At 37.9% G+C, this 20,107-nt stretch overlaps 1 protein-coding gene and 1 long non-coding RNA gene across 2 annotated transcripts in view; one reads left to right on the top strand and one right to left on the bottom strand.

The window, feature by feature from the left end:
• The window catches only part of LOC139148468 (nose resistant to fluoxetine protein 6-like), a 44,427-nt gene that overhangs the window by 2,718 nt on the left and 21,602 nt on the right, over window positions 1-20,107 (top strand). The window contains exon 2 of the mRNA XM_070719930.1: window positions 8,535-8,677. Coding sequence (XP_070576031.1) covers window positions 8,535-8,677 — 143 coding nt within the window. The remainder of the gene's footprint in view (window positions 1-8,534; window positions 8,678-20,107) is intronic.
• On the bottom strand, window positions 14,421-18,628 carry LOC139148788 (uncharacterized). Its single transcript, XR_011556017.1, has 4 exons — window positions 18,530-18,628; window positions 17,764-17,933; window positions 15,696-15,777; window positions 14,421-15,057 (listed from the first exon to the last, which is right to left on the bottom strand). It is a non-coding gene; the product is annotated as an uncharacterized lncRNA (long non-coding RNA).

Below are 20,107 nucleotides of genomic sequence, written 5' to 3' on the forward strand. Positions count from 1 at the left end.
ATCTACGGGACAATTTGCCAAGTGTATTCCTTCATTCTAGCAATCATCCACTCATCTACGGGACAATTTACCAAGTGTATTCCTTCATTCTAGCAATCATCCACTCATCTACGGGACAATTTGCCAAGTGTATTCCTTCATTCTAGCAATCTTCCACTCATCTACGGGACAATTTGCCAAGTGTATTCCTTCATTCTAGCAATCATCCACTCATCTACGGGACAATTTGCCAAGTGTATTCCTTCATTCTAGCAATCATCCACTCATCTACGGGACAATTTGCCAAGTGTATTCCTTCATTCTAGCAATCATCCACTCATCTACGGGACAATTTGCCAAGTGTATTCCTTCATTCTAGCAATCATCCACTCATCTACGGGACAATTTGCCAAGTGTATTCCTTCATTCTAGCAATCATCCAATCATCTACGGGACAATTTGCCAAGTGTATTCCTTCATTCTAGCAATCATCCACTCTCATCTACGGGACAATTTGCCAAGTGTATTCCTTCATTGTAGCAATCATCCACTCATCTACGGGACAATTTACCAAGTGTATTCCTTCATTCTAGCAATCATCCACTCATCTACGGGACAATTTACCAAGTGTATTCCTTCATTCTAGCAATCATCACTCATCTACGGGACAATTTACCAAGTGTATTCCTTCATTCTAGCAATCATCCACTCATCTACGGGACAATTTGCCAAGTGTATTCCTTCATTCTAGCAATCATCCACTCATCTACGGGACAATTTACCAAGTGTATTCCTTCATTCTAGCAATCATCCACTCATCTACGGGACAATTTGCCAAGTGTATTCCTTCATTCTAGCAATCATCCACTCATCTACGGGACAATTTGCCAAGTGTATTCCTTCATTCTAGCAATCATCCACTCATCTACGGGACAATTTACCAAGTGTATTCCTTCATTCTAGCAATCATCCACTCATCTACGGGACAATTTGCCAAGTGTATTCCTTCATTCTAGCAATCATCCACTCATCTACGGGACAATTTACCAAGTGAATTCCTTCATGTAGCAATCATCCACTCATCTACGGGACAATTTGCCAAGTGTATTCCTTCATTCTAGCAATCATCCACTCATCTACGGGACAATTTACCAAGTGTATTCCTTCATTCTAGCAATCATCCACTCATCTACGGGACAATTTGCCAAGTGTATTCCTTCATTGTAGCAATCATCCACTCATCTACGGGACAATTTACCAAGTGTATTCCTTCATTCTAGCAATCATCCAATCATCTACGGGACAATTTACCAAGTGTATTCCTTCATTCTAGCAATCATCCACTCATCTACGGGACAATTTACCAAGTGTATTCCTTCATTGTAGCAATCATCCACTCATCTACGGGACAATTTGCCAAGTGTATTCCTTCATTCTAGCAATCATCCACTCATCTACAGGACAATTTACCAAGTGTATTCCTTCATTCTAGCAATCATCCACTCATCTACGGGACAATTACCAAGTGTATTCCTTCATTCTAGCAATCTTCCACTCATCTACGGGACAATTTACCAAGTGTATTCCTTCATTCTAGCAATCATCCACTCATCTACGGGACAATTTGCCAAGTGTATTCCTTCATTCTAGCAATCATCCACTCATCTACGGGACAATTTGCCAAGTGTATTCCTTCATTCTAGCAATCATCCAATCATCTACGGGACAATTTCCCAAGTGTATTCCTTCATTCTAGCAATCATCCACTCATCTACGGGACAATTTGCCAAGTGTATTCCTTCATTCTAGCAATCTTCCACTCATCTACGGGACAATTTGCCAAGTGTGTTCCTTCATTCTAGCAATCATCCACTCATCTACGGGACAATTTGCCAAGTGTATTCCTTCATTCTAGCAATCATCCACTCATCTACGGGACAATTTACCAAGTGTATTCCTTCATTCTAGCAATCATCCACTCATCTACGGGACAATTTGCCAAGTGTATTCCTTCATTCTAGCAATCTTCCACTCATCTACGGGACAATTTGCCAAGTGTATTCCTTCATTCTAGCAATCATCCACTCATCTACGGGACAATTTACCAAGTGTATTCCTTCATTCTAGCAATCATCCACTCATCTACGGGACAATTTACCAAGTGTATTCCTTCATTCTAGCAATCATCCAATCATCTACGGGACAATTTGCCAAGTGTATTCCTTCATTCTAGCAATCATCCACTCATCTACGGGACAATTTACCAAGTGTATTCCTTCATTCTAGCAATCATCCACTCATCTACGGGACAATTTGCCAAGTGTATTCCTTCATTCTAGCAATCATCCAATCGTCTACGGGACAATTTACCAAGTGTATTCCTTCATTCTAGCAATCTTCCACTCATCTACGGGACAATTTGCCAAGTGTATTCCTTCATTCTAGCAATCATCCACTCATCTACGGGACAATTTGCCAAGTGTATTCCTTCATTCTAGCAATCATCCACTCATCTACGGGACAATTTGCCAAGTGTATTCCTTCATTCTAGCAATCATCCACTCATCTACGGGACAATTTGCCAAGTGTATTCCTCATTCTAGCAATCATCCACTCATCTACGGGACAATTTACCAAGTGAATTCCTTCATTCTAGCAATCATCCACTCATCTACGGGACAATTTACCAAGTGTATTCCTTCATTCTAGCAATCATCCACTCATCTACGGGACAATTTGCCAAGTGTATTCCTTCATTCTAGCAATCATCCAATCATCTACGGGACAATTTGCCAAGTGTATTCCTTCATTCTAGCAATCATCCACTCATCTACGGGACAATTTGCCAAGTGTATTCCTTCATTCTAGCAATCATCCAATCATCTACGGGACAATTTGCCAAGTGTATTCCTTCATTCTAGCAATCATCCACTCATCTACGGGACAATTTGCGAAGTGTATTCCTTCATTCTAGCAATCATCCAATCATCTACGGGACAATTTACCAAGTGTATTCCTTTATTCTAGCAATCATCCACTCATCTACGGGACAATTTGCCAAGTGTATTCCTTCATTCTAGCAATCATCCACTCATCTACGGGACAATTTGCCAAGTGTATTCCTTCATTCTAGCAATCATCCACTCATCTACGGGACAATTTGCCAAGTGTATTCCTTCATTCTAGTAATCATCCACTCATCTACGGACAATTTGCCAAGTGTGTTCCTTCATTCTAGCAATCATCCACTCATCTACGGGACAATTTGCCAAGTGTATCCTTCATTCTAGCAATCATCCACTCATCTACGGGACAATTTACCAAGTGTATTCCTTCATTCTAGCAATCATCCACTCATCTACGGGACAATTTGCCAAGTGTATTCCTTCATTCTAGCAATCATCCACTCATCTACGGGACAATTTACCAAGTGTATTCCTTCATTCTAGCAATCATCCACTCATCTACGGGACAATGTACCAAGTGTATTCCTTCATTCTAGCAATCATCCAATCATCTACGGGACAATGTACCAAGTGTATTCCTTCATTCTAGCAATCATCCACTCATCTACGGGACAATTTGCCAAGTGTAGTCCTTCATTCTAGCAATCTTCCACTCATCTACGGGACAATTTACCAAGTGTATTCCTTCATTCTAGCAATCATCCACTCATCTATGGGACAATTTACCAAGTGTATTCCTTCATTGTAGCAATCATCCACTCATCTACGGGACAATTTGCCAAGTGTACCTGTATTCCTTCATTCTAGCAATCTTCCAGTCATCTACGGGACAATTTACCAAGTGTATTCCTTCATTGTAGCAATCATCCACTCATCTACGGGACAATTTGCCAAGTGTATTCCTTCATTCTAGCAATCATCCACTCATCTACGGTACAATTTGCCAAGTGTATTCCTTCATTCTAGCAATCATCCACTCATCTACGGGACAATTTGCCAAGTGTATTCCTTCATTCTAGCAATCATCCACTCATCTACGGGACAATTTACCAAGTGTATTCCTTCATTCTAGCAATCATCCACTCATCTACGGGACAATTTGCCAAGTGTATTCCTTCATTCTAGCAATCATCCACTCATCTACGGGACAATTTACCAAGTGCATTCCTTCATTCTAGCAATCATCCACTCATCTACGGGACAATTTGCCAAGTGTATTCCTTCATTCTAGCAATCATCCACTCATCTACGGGACAATTTGCCAAGTGTATTCCTTCATTCTAGCAATCTTCCACTCATCTACGGGACAATTTGCCAAGTGTATTCCTTCATTGTAGCAATCATCCAATCAATCTACGGGACAATTTACCAAGTGTATTCCTTCATTCTAGCAATCATCCACTCATCTACGGGACAATTTACCAAGTGTATTCCTTCATTCTAGCAATCATCCACTCATCTACGGGACAATTTACCAAGTGTATTCCTTCATTGTAGCAATCATCCACTCATCTACGGGACAATTTACCAAGTGTATTCCTTCATTCTAGCAATCTTCCACTCATCTACGGGACAATTTACCAAGTGTATTCCTTCATTCTAGCAATCATCCACTCATCTACGGGACAATTTGCCAAGTGTATTCCTTCATTGTAGCAATCATCCAATCATCTACGGGACAATTTGCCAAGTGTATTCCTTCATTGTAGCAATCATCCAATCATCTACGGGACAATTTGCCAAGTGTATTCCTCATTGTAGCAATCATCCAATCATCTACGGGACAATTTGCCAAGTGTATTCCTTCATTGTAGCAATCATCCAATCATCTACGGGACAATTTACCAAGTGTATTCCTTCATTCTAGCAATCTTCCACTCATCTACGGGACAATTTACCAAGTGTATTCCTTCATTCTAGCAATCATCCACTCATCTACGGGACAATTTACCAAGTGTGTCCTTCATTCTAGCAATCATCCACTCATCTACGGGACAATTTGCCAAGTGTATTCCTTCATTCTAGCAATCATCCACTCATCTACGGGACAATTTACCAAGTGAATTCCTTCATTCTAGCAATCATCCAATCATCTACGGGACAATTTGCCAAGTGTATTCCTTCATTCTAGCACACACTTTGTGGAGGGACCGTGATTCTAGCACACACTTTGTGGAGGGACCGTGATTCTAGCAATCATCCACCATCAATGAGACAGTCAACCTGTTGAAGTTTATTTCTTCAATTTACTAACTGCCAGTGATAGTAATTGTCCAACTTTTGGCAAGTCTATATGACTCATTGTCTGATTTATGATATTGGCAATATGGTACACTGTGATGTCATTGTGTTCCCACCCATTGTCTAGGACTTGTAACAAAACAAATCACATGTCTATATATAATGATGACAGTGTGATCATATTATTCTCCCACAGTCATTATTTTATAAAATGTCAACTTCTCACTCTGCTGTATGACAAAGAGTTATTTTCTATTGGTTGAAACATTAACTTTAAACTGTTGCAACACTACTGGGCAACAGTGAACAATAACCTGTGCAAATTATGGTACTAAGGGGTCCAGTGATGTAGAAAGTACAACCAGCAAAAACAACCAGCTGTCAGATAATCATTTGCCAGCTGTGAAAATTATTGGCATATTACAATACATTGTATCGGGACATTTCGCACAAACTTAATATACACACAGGACTTTGCTTTTATTTTTGCCACCTGTAACCAAAATTTTCTACATCCCTTAGGGGAGAAATATATTAGCTAAAATATCTTAAATTATATATAGATTGGCTATTATCTGCCAGTTGGTATGACCATAGACAGTCTGTGGTATACAACAAGTGAATGAATAGATTGTAATATGAATTTTATGCAAAGCACCTTAGACTTCACAAAAATGATATATAAAAATGCCATTATTTACTCCAGCCGTCATATCTACAGATGAGAAAACTAGTTTGAAATCATTTTGTGTGTAATACTTTCACTTACAGGAACAGCTCATTTTGTGTACAAAAAGTTGACAACATGATGGCATTGATTGTTGATGAAATTTTTGACATGGTGAAATTGACCAAAGTTGTAAAGACAACACAAGAATTAGTCACAGAATCATATAAGTCGAGATATTACAGTCTGTGGTTGCAGGCAAAGGTCAACGATGAATAAGGTCAGCAAAGAGAGCTTTATCATCGAAATAATCAGTGCCTATCAAATAGATTGTTTACTTATTACAGAACAGAAGAAGATATAGCTAATGCCAATGGATGCAGATGCAGTCCTTCCATTGATTAAAAACCCCAGAAAAATCTAGGGTTTATGATTATTTACAATGTATGGTACTTGTCCCAAATCACCAATGTAATCTTAATTGTCCCAAATCACCAATTTAATTTAATCTTTTTTTATCTTTAGAGTTTTAGGAGGTGCAATAAATGCATTGTCCATGGAGTGATCATGCATAGCCTTTACATTGGTTTGCATTGAATCATTGGCAACACGGGAACCAGACACACTCACTGTCTAAGTTAAGGAGTTGCCAACAATGTCATGTCAGGTGTATGGTCTGTCAGTAATATCAGTCAAGCACACACACACAAAAACTCTGTGAAGAATTGTCTGGAAGAAGGTCAGGCCACAAGATCTACGTAAACAATGTTTCCAAATGATGCATTCTGGACAACTATCAATTATGTTTGTTGATATATTGGGTTGCTATGACTACATGTGATCTATTTCCTTCCAGATAATGTTATTGTACTGATATTACCACCTGACAGCTTTGGCAACACCTCAATTTGGACATTAAAAATACTGTGTCTAGTTTCAGTATTGCCAATGGTTCAATGCAAATCGCTGTAATTATGTACCACATGCCTTGTGATGACATAGTTGACAGTTGTCATGGCAACAGAAAGAAAAAGGTTCAAGTGTCAAAGAGATGTAAATAACTCTATAAATTAATGATCACCATGGCAATAAACAAGACTCAAGTGACTCCTCAGCCGTTCTAAACCCTGACTATATAAACATTTTCATCTAACTTTAAATTTAAGATGGCTTTCGATTGACTTCTAAATTTTCAAGTCCTTATTCATTCAACATTCAGGACAATATATTACACAACTACCAGCATTTTTCATGTACAATAATCATAAGATTGATCATCAAATCTGAATGTATTATGGCTTTGTAAGTTTGCAACAAGTGAAATGGAAGGGCAAACATTGATTTATCATGTTGTGGATCTTAGCATTTGATGTCAAGCAACCAATTCCATCAGTAAAATTAGACAATTGTAAAAAATATCCATGGCAACATAATTACACCCACCATATCATTCTTAGCATTAATTCTGGTTCCTTTGATGGTTGCCTTAGCTTGTCCATGTGTGCCCATAGGAACCTAAATGCATGTTTTTACTTGAAAACATCAAGAGACTATAACCCCCAAGCCCCACCCCCACGATGAATTTATAGTTATCAGCATTGTAAACACCATGGCCGTAGCCTGACCATTGTGTGTGTGTGTGTGTGTGTGTGTGTGTGTGGGTGTGGGGGGGGGGGGCAGAAACTAGCTTAGATAAATTTGGGTAATTTACATAAATTTACATATTTTGCATATTATTTGGTGTCACGCATCCATTTGATATATGTCCTTGTCATTAAGAAAACTAAGCTATAACAATAATTTAGTTTATATGTGTGATATAAAGTTAACGCCTATTACCAAATGGCCAAAGTTTATAAAAATCACACCTCACTGACTTTAATCTGGCATCTTTCCTCTCTATGGCTATCAGGCTATCATGATTATAAACATGTTCATTATGATTTTTTGTTTCTTTCTGTTCGATTCTGATTCGGACTTAGTGATAAGTAAATTTCAAATTTTCTCTCCAACAAACACTCTTTACCTATAAACTTGTATAGGTAGAGAGTGAATGTTTGGAGAGAGTTGCATTGGGTCAAATAATGATAGTGTCCTTATAGTGTTTCTTAGGACATCTACATTACGTTTGAAACAACAACACAATAGTTATGTTCGTTGAATTTTATTTGTCAACAACAACATGACTAATATCAACATAAACAACAATACAAATGACAACAACAACAACAAAAACAATCAGATTTCTTGGTTCCCTATAGGAACACCAGAATTCTGAGTGAGCTTCATGATCAGCTATTTCGCCTCCAGTTAAACACTGAGTTTGGGGATTTATTTGAAGAAGTTTTGGGTACTGTTGCTGCATTAGAAGCCTACTTTGAAAATGCAACAAATTCAATAAACCACAGCAACAATAGAAATAATAGCGAACAGTCAGTGCAAGTACAGAGACACTTGATGTTAAAGCATTGGATTCAAAGCACGCATGCTGGGAATCGCCCCAGAAATATTAGCAATTTTATCAGCATCGCTGTGAGAAAAACTTGCACTTTTCTCAAAAATTCCAGGGAGAGGCAGCTGCCCCCTTGGCCACCCCCACATCAAGCTACGACTACCCTTATGGCTATGCACACATCCACATGATTATGTCATTGTCTCATGTTAACATTATACTTTTTCAGTGATCGACGCATCAGGAAAGATTGGTGCCGGCTTTACTGATGGTAACATGGGCTGGCTTGGTTCCTTTGAATTGTGCAGAAATTTCAGTGATCTTCATTACTGCCATACTCAACTACCAATTCATGTTTCAATGTATAATGCTGTAAGTAGAACATAAATCTCTCCCATATCAAAGTTCTGGTGTGCCATTAAAAAATAGAATCTGATCTTAGATCCTCAGAATCAATTGACATCATGATAGATAAGATAAACCACAGTATGTTTATTAAATTATTTATGAGACTTCTGTATAATGTGGTGCTTATACTTGACAATGGTACAATGTAGCTGTCCTGTTTTTCAGTGGAACATGCTTTTGAGATATGATTTCAAAGAAATGATGATTTTCTAAATCTATCATTTGCTGTGATGTTAAGAACTCTCTACCGTATATCCACATGAACATTTCAAAGGTACATCATTTTCAGTCCAAGCCTGTTTTACCATTAGCAGGGTGTAATGACTGTATCAATGTATCTATGTTATGAAGTTTGTTTGCCCAAACTTTAAACTGTAGTCTTTGACCCTACCGTATTTGACATTCCATATTTGTCTACCATTATTGCTACGTTCAGACAGGTAAAATTGAAACGCTTCTGCAACACTATTTGTGATTTGTAAACACAGGGGATTAATAGTTTGAGTCCGCTTGCGTCCATACTCACAAAATTAAGCCATTGTTTTGGTGTTTAAGACGTCTTAATGCGCCCTCTCGAGTTCAAAAGGTGTGTATGACCAAGCATACGGCATGGTAATAAGATGGCTGAAATGAACGACGTCGTACTGCCCGTCTTCTGTTTTTTACCTGCTGCATATGCGGTCCAAACCGAGTCATCGTCGTTTTAATGATCTGAATGCAGACCAAATGCAATCGTTAACCGATTTAGCCCTTGCGTTTGATGCGTTCAGAACTGTAATAAAGGGAAAACGGCTCCACGTTTCACCTACACTATTTTTCGTTCTCTGTGTTCATGTTTTATTTTGTGCGTTTGGCTATTGGTGTAGATATAAGCCATGGCGAGGCGTAGAAGTAATCTAGATGTCGAATGACAGTGTGATCCTTTGACGCTACGTTTCGAAACCAGTGTGGTCTCTTCCCCAGTCGCTTTTTGATATTTTCTCCCCTTGGATTTTTGTTTCACTGTTTGTGGCTTAATCATTGTCAGTGTTTTGTTCGTCCAGTAAGGAGGCTAGAATATTTATATTCGAGTCAGTTGATTGTTTCATTTTGTTTGGTCTTTTCTGTAAGATTGTGTACTTGTACATTTATGAGCTTGTCGCCAATGTTTGGATTTCTTTTGTATGCGATGATCAGTTTCATCGTGAATAAATTATTTAGCGTTTGATCTTTTTCTATTTCTTCCTAGTTCTTCAGGAGTGCTTGTTTGATGTCTTTTGTTTTGATATGTGGACTATGTGTGGTAGAAAATATCACTTTATTAGTGTTGTTGCTGTGTGTTTGTTTGTGATTTAAATGTGTTCTTCGTGTTGCGTAATTTGTTTCCGCATTGATGTTCGATATTTCTTGTTGTGAATATCCTCGTTGTAGCAATTTTTCATTAAATGTTTTGACTTTGTTGTTAAAGTCCTCTTCGTTGTTACATGTCCTCATGTACCTTAATGTTTCGCCTTTGATCAGGCCCTTGAAGGTTGATTTTGGATTACATGATTTTCTGTGTAAGAACTGGAATGTATCTGCTGGTTTTGTGTGCGTTCTATAGTGTCTAGTATGTTTTCGTTGTTGTATCGTTGACCTTTGTAATGACTGGGTGAAGATATGTTATTTCGTGTGAAGAACTTTCATATGAAAATTTGAAAGAAGGATGCATCTTTTAAATTACTGTTATAAATTTGTGGAGTTTGTGATCCGTTCCAATGAAGATTAGGAAAATATCGTCTCTGAATCTACATCATAGTGATATTTTTGTTGTGTGTTCACATATGATTTCCAGTTCTAATTCGTGAAACGTGATGTCGATTGGCAATCTCGGGTGACGGTGACGATCCCATTGCGCACCAACATGTTTGTTTGTAGAATTCGTTGTTAAATTCGAATGTGTTGTTTTTCAGAATAATGTTTAGCATAGCTAACAGGTATTCTGTTGGCGTTTCTACTGGGATTGACAGATGGCCGATTACCGAGGATCTGAGACAGTTATTCGAAGAAAGGCATCGGTATTCTGCCTTTGCCGCTCCGTTTGTTGGGGGACACCGCAACATTGCACTTATGATATCCGATATTTACGGCTACTAGACTATAGGCCTACAGTATCGAAGTTAGATTGGCTTAGCTAGATCTATAAAGGGCTGAAATCTCCGATAAATATCGGATACTTAGCGCGATTTGACAGAATCTAGTATCGTCTAGTATAAAAGCAAGAGTCAGTCCTGGAAGTCGGGTTTGACCAGAACTTTTAAGGTGGTGAAATCTCTGATAATGTATATCGGATATTACGCGCGATTTGACAGAATCTAGTATCGCAGGGTTTTCAGTAGAAATTTGCCCAGGCGGAGAAATGTAAATTATAGGTGAAGAAGGAAGCCGAGGTTGGAGTGGGGACGTCGTGTCGAGGCAGTGGCAGCATAACATTGGCAAGGTACCTCGAACAGCACTTTATACAGTTTTGTTGAATGTCAGTGTAAATAAGTTTGTATTTTAAAAACAAAAACTGATTGCATCGTGTTCATTTTCAAATTGACCGGCTACTTTCGTACTTTGGCTGGCTACTTTTCAGCTCTGTGTCGCTCCCTGGCCCGGAAATTTTGGTTTTGATAATAGCCTAATATTTTGATTTTTTTGATGGCCTTGCAAGCCGGAGATAATATGTCAGAAGTGCCGATGTGGCTATATCATGTAGTCTAGCAATTTACGTGGTGAACTTGTTCCTATCACTGTAGTACCGCGATCAGGGGACGTGTTGTACTGGGAATCGCTCTCGAGGTCAACCTTACTTGCCCGATCACAGGCCGAATTATTCGATATTCCAACGTTCACATCGGGTAAAGCCCAAATTGCTGTAAACCAGTACGCGCGCACCCGGAGTATGTCATGTGGTTGCAAGCTTGTCCTGTAAACCAGTACGCGCGCACCCGGAGTATGTCATGTGGTTGCAAGCCTGTCACACGAGTACCAGTAGGAAGTACGCCCTCTGTGGGTCACCTTTCTCGTCCGAACAGAATAGCATTGATCTTTATTGAACCGTATGCCACTCTGGCATATTAGCACATACAATAAAGATATTGAACTTCAAGTGAACATGTTATGCAGAGTTGCCTTGCACTTACAGGTATTACTGGTGAGACGTCTCGTGTCTTGCCTGAAAAATGTCAATAATTTTTAGGTTTTGGTAGAGCAATTGGGTGTGAATTTATTAGAATCCCTTTTTTTCTGATGATGAAACAAGACAGGAACAACAGTGACACAGGATCATGTTTACTTTCCAAGATTTTATTCATTTCAACAATTCAAGATTACAACTAGTAACAACACAATTTTACATGATCAAACTTTCTAAGGTTAACAAAGGACGAAGAGTGAATAAAATTAATGTTTTCCTGTGGTAAAAAACTTACTTAGGGAGTCGTCATTATTTACGGCCTTTGGGGCGGGGGAGTCTGGGGAATTTCATGGTATTCTGAAATTTCGAGTAAACCCCCTGCCAACCCCGATGCATTTGAGTAACCCAGTCTCTAACACAGAAATTAGATCCCTCCCCACCCCCTTACTTAGAAGAGTTGAATATCAAGACATGTATTTGTAACATTTACAGCAATAGTAAAGACCTTTCATATCTGCTAGAATATCATCGGTTACCTCATGACGGTTGAAAAAGATGAAACCAGCAAAAGGAAATTCAAAGTCACAATAAAATGTAGATACAAAAGCTCATGCTGTAACCACTATCCAACCATATAGTATTGTTTACCATACAGTCTTGTTTACTTTGGATGGGTATCATGACAAGGTTTTCACTAAGATATCTGAAAGGGCAGAATTTGAAAGTACAGGAGAACATGCAGGAGGCTGGGGGGCATTGTCAGAGGAGATGTACCCTCTCATGTCGAAAATTTGAGAGATTGATGTGTGCAATAATGCAGTCTGGTGCAATAAGAGAGATGTTATCAATTTGTGTAATACTATTAGAACACCCCAAGGGGGGAAGCGTGAGAGGCATGTCTCCTCTCCCGCGTCGAAAATTTTGAGAAATTAATGAGTGCAATGATGCAGTTTGGTGCAATATTAGGTGTTTTCTATTTGTTTTTACTAAGTAAAACTTTTAGAACACCCCAGGGGGAGAGGAAGTGAGAGGGGTGTCGCATCAAAAATTTTGAGAAATTGATGAAATGGTGCAATCTGAGAGGTATTTCAATTCATTTTGTACCAAAAATTGAGCAACCCCCTTCTTTCTCTCCACATTTTGATCAAACCCCTTGTAGCTTTCAATTTTTTGAGTGACTACCCTCACATTCCTCTGAACCCCCCAGGCCCTTATTTTAAATTACTCTAAAAGATCCCATTAAATATTCTTGATTGCCTTAGAACTAACTTTGTGAACAACATGTACAGTAAAAGTGGTCAACTTTGATGCAGTCTTGCTGATGCATTTTTATGGGGCTTGAACTCATAATATCTACAATACTAATTCGCCTGGCTTAGCAGTCAGTTAAAACCCCTACATATAGGTGTTTCAACAAGCAGCCTGGTGGCTCATGTAGCTGTGCTGTGATAATATTCAAGATAATCCATAGGATAGCTACAGGTGTGTGCCTTAATCAGGCAAAACAACAATTGGCAATAATAACAATAGTAATAAATATCAATTTCTGCAAGTCATTTAAAAATATACCACAAAGGGCACAGTGTTGCTCCTATTTAACAAACAATATGAGGTATTACTATTACTATAAATGCTATTGTGTTTGCAAAGAGTTTGAACTTTCAATTTACGCAGGCAGAATTCCGTTTTAACAGCCACTTTTAAATTGTGTAGATCAACAGTAAAATTTGATGGTCCTTGCTTGAAATGTTTGGATGATTTACTCGGAGTTAAGTTATATACACAGATGAGCCAAGAATACAATGTGCAATATACACACCAAATAAACAACTGGTGAGAAGGAAACTTACAACAGCTCCATTAACTTTCAAATGTTGGACGTCAGAGAAAAATTGAAAGATTTCCATAACTTCTTAGTTGTACGAGTAGTATGTGTAACATTAAATGTGAAAACTCTTTGGTTTCAGATAAAAATGTGCAACTTAATATTTTGACAATTACTGCAAGCAAATAGTAAGTCAACATTGTCTACAGCAAGTTCAAAGCAGACAACCACTGGTAATTGGTCAATGATAACTGATAAATTTGAACCTTGGAAGGAGTAAATATATGCAGGGTACTGATCAAAAAACAATATGGTGTCAGAGGGATATGTCGTCAACATTAATATCATTGTTTACTCTGTTTGTGTGGTGAAGTGACCTGATGTCATCATTCATCACTCATACTATTCAACCTGTACATGATTTCACTCGGCTGCCTCAATCTTTGTGAAGATTTACTTAATTAAGTGATGACATGACAGGTGTTTTGTTTATGTAACAAATGATTGGAGCTAATACAAATAAACTGCAGTCTGTTTTAATGGTATGGCGCATCTTGCCATATGCCTTCTTGTGGATTGAAATTCCTCATCAGTGTTTGGGGTTTCCTCCATGAAATATTTGCTAAAGTTGGTCCACTACATAAAACATAGCCTCACAACTTTTTTCTAGATCATATTTCACTACAAATTGACACCAAATAAAACTACATTATTTTCAGTGTCTTCAAAATTGTTTTCGGGGTTGATATAGGTCATTCAAGCTTGCAGACTAATATATTGGCTCCAAAAATAAAAAATCATGGGTTCCCCCATTTGAAAAATGATTTGGCTTAGGTAGTCTCCAGGGATTTTTATAAGAAAATGCAAAGCTATCAGATAAACACCAATTAGACAAAAGCACTTTTTGACCAAAATTGACAAAAATTGCTCCAAAAAAATTTGCATTTTCTCGCTGTATAAAATATCTGACTTAAGTCATCCTAAGGACCTGTATACTGAATATCAAAAAGTCTGACAGGGAGTTTTTAAGAAAAAATAGATCTACAATGACAAAAATAATCTCAAAAATACAAAGTTGCATATATATCTTGGCACGATTTTACAAAATCTTATTGATGTCATCCCAAGGGACATGTATAATTAATATAATTGTGTCTGACAAGAACTTTTGAATGATATTTTTGGTTAAATATGACAATAATTGCCTTAAATTTAAGTTTTAAAATATTTCATAACAATGTGGACAAATGTCAATAAGCTTATCCCTGTAGAATAGTATATTTAGATTTCTGTTGCAATACTTCAAGCATAACCATTCCTTTCCTTGACACAAGGTAAACTTCAGCCAACAACACAATTGCGATGTGGTCTACAACAAACCTGAGTGAGAAAAATAGAAATATAGACATAATATTAATACATTTTTGTATATTTCTTTCATCCATGAAAACCTGTGGTAGATAATGTCATAAAATGTATGATATCATGATAGGGCTTAGCCCATAAACTTGTGTACAGTAACATTGGAAATGTAATTCAATAGAATGTAATAGTTCAATGATCATAGGAGTTCTGTGTTTGGATAAAAAATATTTGTTAAAATACTCTTACTTAGCACTGGTGTTGATGAACTCCCCTGCTTATGCATGTGGCTCCTTGTTGAGTCTGATAACCCAGCATACTCTGCACCAGGATGCTGATGTTTAAAACAAGTCCTTACGGATCTAATGGATGCTTTCCAATATCAGTGCAATCACACATACAAATGCTATGTTGACAAGCTAAATATTGTTTTTTAAACATTCTTTTTGTAGTAAAATAACAACTTACAAAGGACAAATGTAAATAATGAAAAAAATTATCAAAAGTAAGCATTACAGGCCCTCTAAATTTTGAGAGTTGTAATATAATAACTTACACAATTATCCCAAAACCATTCACCGGATACAGCTCAAGTTGTAACTACAAAATGGTACACCAATGTGAGAAGGAACATATGTACATAATACCCTACTTACATTGATGTTTCTTTCACATTCCTCTTCCAAAACAAACTTCTTACCATCTGTTGTTAAGGCATTGTCATAGCATTCAAAGATACTGTCAAAATAAATGAAAATCCATTATTACATCAGAATACACACCGTTAACAGACGTTTCACATTAGAAATTAGTCTTTTTTAATAGTCTCTGTTTTCAACAGACATGCCATAAACCTTCAAAAGACAGTTTATGTTTTACTTTGCATATAAAAAATGATACCAATCTTGGTTATATATAAGTGGAGCTGACAACAGTTGCCCTAAATGGACACGTGACACATATGATTTGAATAAAATATCACTTTTAACATGGTGGTCATTTCCTTCTTTTGGCAGGTTACTTTTTAACATATTTTACAGTACATGATCCTCATACAAATTAAATTGCCTCTTATTCAAAATGTAAGAACTTTATTGGCAAACAAAAAAAGTTTTGTTTAACAGCATTTAAAGAAAATAATGTGAAAATTGAAGACAATTTGACCAAGTCAGTATGGAGTTAAATTGTTTGGAAATCTTGAAATTGGAGGAATAGAGAAGCCAGGAAATTGGGTGATTTGCAAATATTTGCAAAAATTAACACTTCTTTATCAAGCAGCCTACGACAGCTTGACAACCTTGAAGATGAACCCAACCAATATTTTAATCTTGGGTTAACAAATTCATTAAAATTGAATGAACATTTGCAAAAAAGTGATTTAGGAGCGAAATACCCTGTGTTGGGTGCAGCGCCCCTTATATAGCAAGTTTTATACCGCTGCAAAGTCTCTGTGCAACCAGGTGACACATTCTGACTCAGCATGATCTAAAAGCAGATTCCTGCATACAATTTTGATTTGAAAACTTGAATCATGTTGTAATAGCATAAAAAGAGCAAAACCAAGGAGAAACTCAGAAGTCAAAGCCTTATAAGGGTAAGAGAGATGCATCACATGACTCCGTGCAACCAGGTGACACATTGTGACTCAGCATACTCCATAAGCAGACGATTGCATAAAATTTTAATTTTAAAACTTCAATCACTTTGTAATAGCATAAAAAGATGAAAACCAATGTGAAAACTTAGAAGTCACAGCCGTAGCAGAGTAAGAGAGATCCATTGGAGTCTCCGTGCAACCAGCTGACACATTGTGACTAGACTCAGCATGCTCTAAACGGAGATCATGCATACAATTTTGATTAGACAAGTTAAATAAGTTAGTGACAGAATACAAAGATGAAAACCAATGAGAAAACTTAGAAGTCACAGCCTTGTCAGGGTAAGAGAGATGCACCAGAGTTTCCGTGCAACCAGGTGACATATTGTTACTAAGCATGCTCCAAATGTAGATCCTGTAAAACAATTTGATTAGACAAGTTAAATCAGTTGGTGATAGCACACAAAGATAAAAACCAATGGAAAAACTTAGAAGTCACAGCCTTAGCAGAGTAAGAGAGATGCACCGGAGTCTCCGTGCAACCAGGTGACACATTGTCACCCAGCGTGCTCCAAATGCAGATCCTGCATAATATTTTGAATAGACAAGTTAAATCATGATCAGTTAGTGATAGCATAGTATAAAGGTGAAAACTAATGGGAAAAGAAGTCTCAGCCTTAGCAGAGTAAGAGAGATGCGCCAGAGTATCCGTGCAACCAGGTGACACATTGTGACTCAGCATGCTCCAAACGCAGATCCCTCATAAAATTTTGATTAGATAAGTTAAATCAATTATTGAAGCATTCAAAGATGAAAACCAATGAGAAAACTTAGAAGTCAGAGCCTTGTCAGTGTAAGAGAGATGCACCGGAGTATCTGTGCAACCAGGTGACACATTGTGACTCAGCATGCTCGAAATGCAGATCCTGCATACAATTTTGATTAGACAAGTTAAGTGATAGTATAAAAAGATAAAAACCAATGAAAAAAATTAGAAGTCACAGCCTTACCATAGTGAGAGAGATGCACCGGAGTCTCCGTGCAACCAGGTGACACATGAATTAATTTATTAAAGCTAATACATCAGAACACACTGACAATAAAGACAAACATATTTAGCTGCCTACCTCCATAAGGTACTGAGGATTTCATGTGGGCCTGAATGTGTCTTTTTACTTTCCACTTGTATTTCGTAGGACTAAACATCTTCACTGGGCAAAGCTTGCAGGACATATCTGCTTCTCTGCAGTCTCTAATGCTTCGAGCATATTTTACAGTTGTTACTGAAGCATGCATCCTATGATGAAGAGAAAAGTGATAATGTAAAACAAGGCTAAACACCTTAATGCTTTTAAATAAGTAGACTTTGATGTGTTTCAAGACATCTCTTTGACTCTTTTGACACAACTGTGAAACAACTGGTGAACATGCTAACTATTATTGCTCTCAACGATGGTAAAAGAGCTAGTGTATACCGCTGTGCGTAACACCCCTAAGGTTAAAGTGATCAGTCTAACCATGGAGGTAGCAGAGATTTTAAAAGTCAAACCTTCATTGGTTTCAATACGGATAAAAAATGTGGCTAAGAGATTTGCTATTGATATTTAGCAGTGCCATGAATACAAAAGCAAGCACAGTAGTTTGGCACACGCTTTGTACGGCTTTGCACCATAACAATCACACAACAAAGTGCTGAATCTTTGAATTCTAGCTCTACCGGTAGAGGTCGATCATGATGACTGATGTATGTAGACTTGGTTTCGTCTGACCTCTGAATTTTAAAATCGCCTGCATGTTAACACCATGCACCAGAGATATATGAGAAATCGTATCCTTGCGTTGTGTTACAAGCCTACAATCAAGAATCGAACGGACCACTATACTTGTACTCACTTGCTTAGAAATGGCACAAATGAAAACGTGCTGTGTTATATTTTGATCACCAGAGCTAAGTCGAGGCACGCTATGTGAGCACACTTGCGCGGACTTTCCACTCTGACCTTTGACATCGAAAACATAACCAAATATGGGTGTGTCGTAGCTAACAACCACCTGACAAATTTTGCAACCAGATGACAGGACTCCCTAACGCGCGTACTCCCTCTATCCAAAATTGGACTAACGTACAATTACGTTATGCCCGCGAATAGCCGACCATTTCCGAATGAAGCCGACTTTTGTTTCGCTCAAACGCGGAAGAGAAAGTCGACGCTTGAGAGCTTTGTTTTCTGCGTATAGAGTAGGGCCTTGTCTGATGGGTTTGGTAGGTTTTGATCAAATCTAAAGCGTCCAAAGTTACTTAGTCTCATTTTTCATACTTTGAAACGCCATGTTAGTCCATCCGTGGTCAAACACGATGTCAATATTCAAGTCGATCGACATCGCGTTTTGTGGAGGGGCCGTGGTTGTGTGCATCGCGGAAGAGAAAGTCGACGCTTGAAAACTCTGCTTTTCTGCTTAAGAGTATAGGACTTTGTCTGTTGGTTTTGGGAGGTTTTAGATCAAATCTAAAATTACTTGGTCTCACTTTTCGTACTTTTGAAACGCTGCGTCGATCACAGTGTCAAATTTCAGGTCGACCGATGTGTATTGTGTTACAATTGACTGCCGGTGCTTTGTACACACACGGTGTTGTACAGGCTGGCGTTCGGCGTCGTTAGTTTGAGTTGAAATTTAGCTCTCTTTTTCAATAATATTCAACATCACCAAAAAATCCATATCAGCTCGCTGATTCGTTTTATTGAGAAATTAGTACAGTGAATTAAAATCACTGAAAATTATGTTCCTATATTTCATTGAATTGATTAAACTGTTTGATTTTACTGTATCGAATCTATACTATCGCGATAGTATAGATACAGTAAAATCAAACAGTTTAATCAATTCAATGAAATATAGGAAAATAATTTTCAGTCTAATATCGTAGCTGGAGTCAGTCCTTGGAAGTCGGGTTTGACCAGAACTGAAAGGTGGTGAAATCTCCGATATATCGGATATTTATGCACGATTGGAATGAATTCAGTATCATCCAGTATTGCAGCTAGAGTCAGTCTTGGTAGTCGGGTTGACAAGAACTGTAAGGTGGTGAATCTCCGATATATATCGGATATTTACCTGCGATTTGAATGAATCTAGTACCGTCTAGTATCGAAGCTAGAGTCAGTCCTTTGAAGTCGGGTTTGTCCAGAACTGTAAGGTGTTGAAATCTCCGTTATATATCGGATATTTACGCGCAATTTGACAGATTCTAGTATCGCTAGTATCGAAGCTAGAGTCAGTCCTTTGAAGTCGGGTTTGGCCAGAACTGTAAGACGGTGAAATCTCTGATATATATCGGATATTTACGCGCTTATTTGAATGAATCTAGTACCGTCTAGTATCGAAGCTAGAGTCAGTCCTTGGAAGTCGGGTTTGTCCAGAACTGTAAGGTGTTGAAATCTCCGTTATATATCGGATATTTACGCGCGATTT

Source organism: Ptychodera flava, chromosome 13 (genome assembly GCF_041260155.1).
Source record: "Ptychodera flava strain L36383 chromosome 13, AS_Pfla_20210202, whole genome shotgun sequence".
Classification (NCBI taxonomy): Eukaryota; Metazoa; Hemichordata; class Enteropneusta; family Ptychoderidae; genus Ptychodera; species Ptychodera flava.